The sequence below is a fragment of the Impatiens glandulifera genome, chromosome 1 (genome assembly GCF_907164915.1).
Source record: "Impatiens glandulifera chromosome 1, dImpGla2.1, whole genome shotgun sequence".
Lineage (NCBI taxonomy): Eukaryota > Viridiplantae > Streptophyta > Magnoliopsida > Ericales > Balsaminaceae > Impatiens > Impatiens glandulifera.
In genome coordinates this window covers 80,626,966-80,632,965 of record NC_061862.1, presented here as the reverse complement: position 1 = coordinate 80,632,965, position 6,000 = coordinate 80,626,966, and the positions used below count along the sequence as shown (strand labels likewise).

General features: G+C 32.1%; 1 protein-coding gene across 1 annotated transcript; it reads right to left on the bottom strand.

The window, feature by feature from the left end:
- Positions 1-898: 898 nt before the first annotated feature.
- LOC124921809 (basic form of pathogenesis-related protein 1-like) lies at positions 899-1,452 on the bottom strand. The gene has a single exon (XM_047462510.1). The coding sequence runs from the start codon at positions 1,423-1,425 to the stop codon at positions 937-939; it is 489 nt and encodes a 162-aa protein (XP_047318466.1). The 5' UTR covers positions 1,426-1,452; the 3' UTR covers positions 899-936.
- Positions 1,453-6,000: the final 4,548 nt, after the last annotated feature.

Here is a 6,000-nt window from a genome sequence, read left to right as displayed (position 1 = left end):
TTTTGGTCTAAGTCCAGTATGACTGGTCGATTCAAGACATATTGCAAGCTTTATATTACAATAACAAAATCACATAAAAACAAAAAGTAAAAGTTTTTTCCGTAGTTGAACTTAAAAAAATAAAAAATACTACGTCAATGAAGAATTTGTGCATATTTTCAACCTAAATTAACAGTTTTATAACATTTATATGATTTTAGATGTTTAAAATGTAAATTCAAACAAAACTAAATGTACAAAAAGTAATTTCAATAAAAATAAATGAAAAAGATTACATCCGTTGTCGTCTGAGAATTGAGTTGAAGAAATCACATTAACACGAAAGTGAAATTTTTTTCCGCAGTTGAACTTATAAATACGAAAAATAAATATACTATGTAAATGAGGAATGTGTGCCTATTTTCAACACAAATTAACAATTTTATAATATTTTAAATAATTTTAGATGATTAAAGTTCAAACAAAACTAAATGTAAAATAAGTAATTTTAAACTAAAAAAAAACTTTATAAGGAACAATTTCAAATAAGGTCATGTAAGAAAAAATATTTCAAACATAGTTAAATACACAAAGGAGCATAATATCGATTACCATTATTTTAATTCCCTCATACATTCAAATTTCTTTTAAATGGTTAAAACCATTTATTAAATTTCAAAAGTGAAAGAGTCAAAAATCAAAATTAGACAAACTCTAACAATGATTAAATGATGACAATTAAACAAAGCTAAAAAAACATAATTATTAGCAATCAAACATAAAAACAAATATTAGAAACATTCTTTATTGAATAAATATTAGGCATATTTATAGTTTATTTTTTCATAACATACTAGAGTTTGTTTAAATAAAGTCGCCGCATAAACGACATCTTTAATTAAATACAAACAAGGTTTATTCATACTTATATTAATTAAAACTGCGAGTTTCAGTTTTCTAGTAAGGTCTCTCTCCAACAAAGTTGCCTCGAGGATCATAGTTACAAGTGACGAACCACGAACCGTCATTGCATTGAACCCTAGCACATCCTAGTCTTACTGAATCACGCCACACAACCTGAGTATAGTGTAAGCATTCACCTCCGACACATGTGTTTGAGTCATAGTCGTAGAAGGGTTTCTCCTCGATCCACATATTCACAGCATCTCTCCCCGTGAAGTTCGGGAAACCTTTTGCAAGGTTTTCGCCATATGGTCCGCCTGAGTGCATGAGATTACAGTCCCCAGCTCTCTGGCTGGCGTAACTTCTAGCAAATGCGGCTACGTTTTCATCCCAAGCGATGGGCCCGACTCCCACCTGAGCCCGGGCAGCATTGTGGGCCTCAACATAGTCTTGGGGGGAGTTTTGGGCAGTTGAGAGTTGAGGAAGCATTGACATGGCCATGAATGTCACAACTAATGCTAGTGAGAGATGGTAAAGCCCCATACTGTTGGATCTTCCTTAGAACAATTAGCTGAGTTTGGTAAGTGGGATTATATTAATTGTAGTACTTCTGTATGTAGGTAGATAGCTAGGTGGTGTTATGCTAATGAAATTATGGGGTAATTTATAGGAATAATTCTCTGAAATTTTTTTGCCACTTTCATAGAATTTCCAAACCCCTATATAATTATTTGTTTTTTTAAATGGACAAAACTGACACGGTCTTCTATATAACCTTCACATTAATTTAATTTAAAGTGTTAAAGTGAAAATCGAACTCGTGATATTTGGTCTTTTAGGCACCGACTCATAAGATAGAGAATTTATTTGAAATAATAATAGACGTTACATTAATAAAAAAAATAAAAAAATATTAGTTATATATTATTATTAGTTATATATAATTAAATATTTTTATACACTAACTATTTAATTAAAAAATAGTTATAATTAAGTATTAAATTAATTAAAAATTATTAATAGGTAAATAACACTATTAAAAATTTATTTATAAAACTAATTATGTATATATATTGTCATTATGCAAGAACAATGCTAATTTTTTTTTTTTGTTTCTTAACCTAAAATTGTCTGGAATAATCCTATTATTTCCAAAACCAAACAATAATCCTTCCAAAAAATATTAATGGTCGTCATCATTGAACCAGTATGAACTCACGTGGAAATTTGGTTTGTCCATTCCATGTATGTAAGTCTAGTTTTATTCCATGCATGCAATATCAATACCAAATACCAATTCAAAATGATACAACAAGTCTTGATATATTATTATAATGTTGATCATTTTAAAAAGGAAAAACTACTGGTTATTAACCTTGTACTATATATTAATTAATGGAATTAGTTGTTTTAATTTGTCATCCTCGAACAGTTCCGTGGAAGTTAACTGAGTTTACTAGGGCTTGTTTGATGTTGGTTATTTGTGAAGGGTTTCTATTGAATATTTGAAAAATACCTTGTTTGATGTTGTTATTTGAGGATTTTTTAATTGTTTAAAAAGAAACAGTCAGGTTATTTATGGTTTTAATTATTGAATTATTATAGTGACTATTTAAATTTTATAATTATATTTTTTAATTATTAATTTAAGCAATTTAATAGTTGAAATTTATGTTTTTCGTTAAATTCTGAAAATGGATAGGGAAGTCATGGGCGGCGGCCAAGGTGAAGGAGGCGGCGTGATGGAAGCCAACCATCAATAATTAATATTAAGTTCGTCTTTCCATATTTTTTCAATGAATTCGTCCAACATTTTTTTATTTATTATTATTACCAAATTTATGTCTCTACATATTTATAAATTACTTAATTTCACAAATATAATATATTAAAATAAAATACATTATAAGAGAAATTAAATTTATTATAATAAAATATATAAATTCTACATTAGTGTGGGGGTTAATTAGATGTTTAAAAAATTCTAAAAGTTTATAAAAATTATATAAAACCTACTCTCCTATTTTGTCCGTAATTTTATTTATTTATAAATTTTAATTTTTATATATTTAAGTTTATTATATTTCATTTACAACTTAATTTTGTAAATATTTGGGTAGAGATTCAAGGCTAACATGATTTTGAAAATTTTGGTTGAACTAATTTTTTTTATTCACTTTATATTGAAAATACTCCAATTTAAACTTAAAAAAACGGGTTTACAGATGGAGGTTTTGTGAACCAACCTTGAACTAGGGACGATCAAAATGAAAGCGCAAAGTGATGCCATAACTAAAGGAAAGTCGACACATACGGGACAATTGAAAATACAAATTGGAGGCAAAAAAGAGTGATGTGATCCCTCATGGACTGAAATTATCACATCTGACCAAGTATGTTGGGAATAAGGATCCGACAATTTATATGAACATTTACTTGACAAACATCATGTAATTGCATCTTAAGGAGCCTAGGGTGTTACAATTGTTACCTCGGTATCTTGAAGAATTTTAACCCGAGTGGTATATATGCCAAAACATATCCCAACACCAAACTATTGAATATCTAATCAATGTTTTCATAAGCTAGTTCAGTATGTTCTTGAAGGTGGACAAGCTTGAGAGAAAGCTTAGGAGTATTAAGTAGGGTGTATGTGAAATCTTTGAATCATATGGCTATAGGTGGAAGGTCGAACGAACAAACTCAAGTAAATATGATCTACATTAATATGAATGTAGCGTACACCAAAGTCATGACGGTCAAAAACTACATTTTGATGGAGGACTTGATCGCTTTTGGAATGAGATATAACAACGCACTGAAGAAAGAAGCCATCAAAGGCAAGCCGTCATAAATAATACCATTATCAAATAAAAATATCAGATAGAGTCAAAATCAAGAGTGTTTTTCAAGAGGAATACACAACATCTTTTGAAAACAACAAAAACAAAATAATTCCTATCCTCCTCCTTTCTCTTTATTTCTTTCCCCTTTTTAACATCATCAAGGAAGAAGAATCTACAACCTAAGAAGTCTCTAAGACTGCGGTTAGAGCGGAGTTGTAGACACCTCTATCCCGTTTCTTTGATTTGAGCTTATTTACCCTAAGAACATAGTCAACAATCTTCTGGCTATTTAGGGTTTTTGAGGATGAATGATACCCATGACCAAATTCATCGAGAAGAAAACAAAGAAATGCACCAAGAGGAGCATTAAAACCGAAGATCGTCTTCCTGGAACAGAGCATTCTGACCAGATTCTCGAAGAGAACTTTCTTCTAGTTGATGACAACACCCCTTGTAATAGCCACCATCATCTCAAAAACTTTTGAACAGTAAGTGTAAGAGGAATCTTTTGCAAGGAGAGATTTGGAGATGATGTCGCTGAGTAAGGCGTACTCAACTTTCAAAAAGCTACTCTTCCCGTGATTCTTTACTGGAAGGGTCGCGTATGAGAAGACACTCATCATCTCCGACCGGATTTCAGGAGAGGAGGGAGGAAACTCATGGATTCCTACGGTTGGGAGAAAGAAGAACATGCCAAAAGTATCTTCATCAAAACAAAACATTCTACCGAGAACAATCCCGCAGATATATTTGTCGTTGTAAAACTTGGCGGTTTCAAAGAACTCACGAATGATTTGTTCGTGATAGATGCAGTGGGGGCGAAGAAACTTCTTCAACCCAGAGGCTTCTAATGATTCAAACATTTGAACCATTCCACGGATTGGAGTAGAATATACAGATTGGAAATCTACCTGCAGAGATTTTGGAGAAAAGGAAGTCATCTTGACGATTCAAATTTTAGACAGAGAGAGATATGGACTTAGGAATACTTACCCATTTGAGTAATACCATTCATTAAATATGAAGAACCTAACGTGTAGTTAATATCTAATAATTATATCAACCGTCAAAGAGTCACAGACCTATTCCCTAGGGACACAACTGTTAATATTAATCATGAAAGCATGCAGTTAATATTAGACGTATAAGTGGAAATAATATCAGAAATGTCAGTCACTCTTGACAAATTGAGAGACACCTGTCTTAAATTTATTTGAGAGGTGACTGGTTTATTTTAGGCGGGAAAATGGTACATGGACAGATTCATATGCAGATGATAGCTGTCCAGATAGCCAGAAGATGAAAAGTCTAAGTACACAAGTAGTTAGACGTTAATTCTACTTTTCACATTTTTCATTTCTACTTGAAAACTCTGTCTATTAGACGACATGTCTAATTATGCATAAGCAACCCGTGTTGCATGTGTGTCTGGTTAGACGTGAGCTTCCACTTGCTCTTGACGTAAAAATGTCTAACGTCTATTAGACGTATACGTCTAACCTCGCATGTTACAAGACCAAAACATGATTTCCCAAAAGAAGATAGAAACTGCTAGAGTAGACGTACATATAAGTAGTTATACTTCTTAAACTTCTAATCTATTGGACATATTAAGACCTCTATCTTCTTGTCTGTCCATTTACGTTTTGAAAAATTTGTTCCCCCTTAATTTATGCGCATAACAACATCAATCAAGATCAACAAGGCCTAAAATATTTCTAAAATGAGAAAATATAGCTACGGGCAGAGGCTTCGTAAAAATATTTGTTGTTTGTTGATATGTAGGAATATATTCAAGACGAATCTGCTTCTGATTGACATGCTCTCGGATAAAGTGATGCCTGATTTCGATATGCTTTGTCCGAGAATGCAGAACTGGATTATAGGTGATTGTAATAGCACTAATGTTTTCACTTAAAATTGGAGATTCATCAGCCTCAATTTCATAGTCTCTAAGCTGTTGTTGAACCCACAAAAGTTGAGAGCAACAACTGCCAGCAACAAGATACTCTGCTTCAGCTGTAGACGTGGTAACCGACGCCTACTTCTTGCTGAACCATGAGATAAGACGATCTCCAAGGAACTGGAAAATTCCACTTGTTCTCTTTCTATCAATTTTGCACTCTGCATAATCTGCATATGAGAAACTGGTCAAATTAAATCTGGAATCCTTCGGATACCACAGTCCCACATTTTGAGTTCCCTTTAAATATTTATGAATGCGTTTAGCAGTAGTAAAATGAGAGAGTTTAGGATTTGCCTGAAATCTTAC

Excerpts from the sequence above, each read along its gene's own strand:
- LOC124921809 (XM_047462510.1), bottom strand. The coding sequence starts at position 1,425 with ATGGGGCTTTACCATCTCTCACTAGCATTAGTTGTGACATTCATGGCC.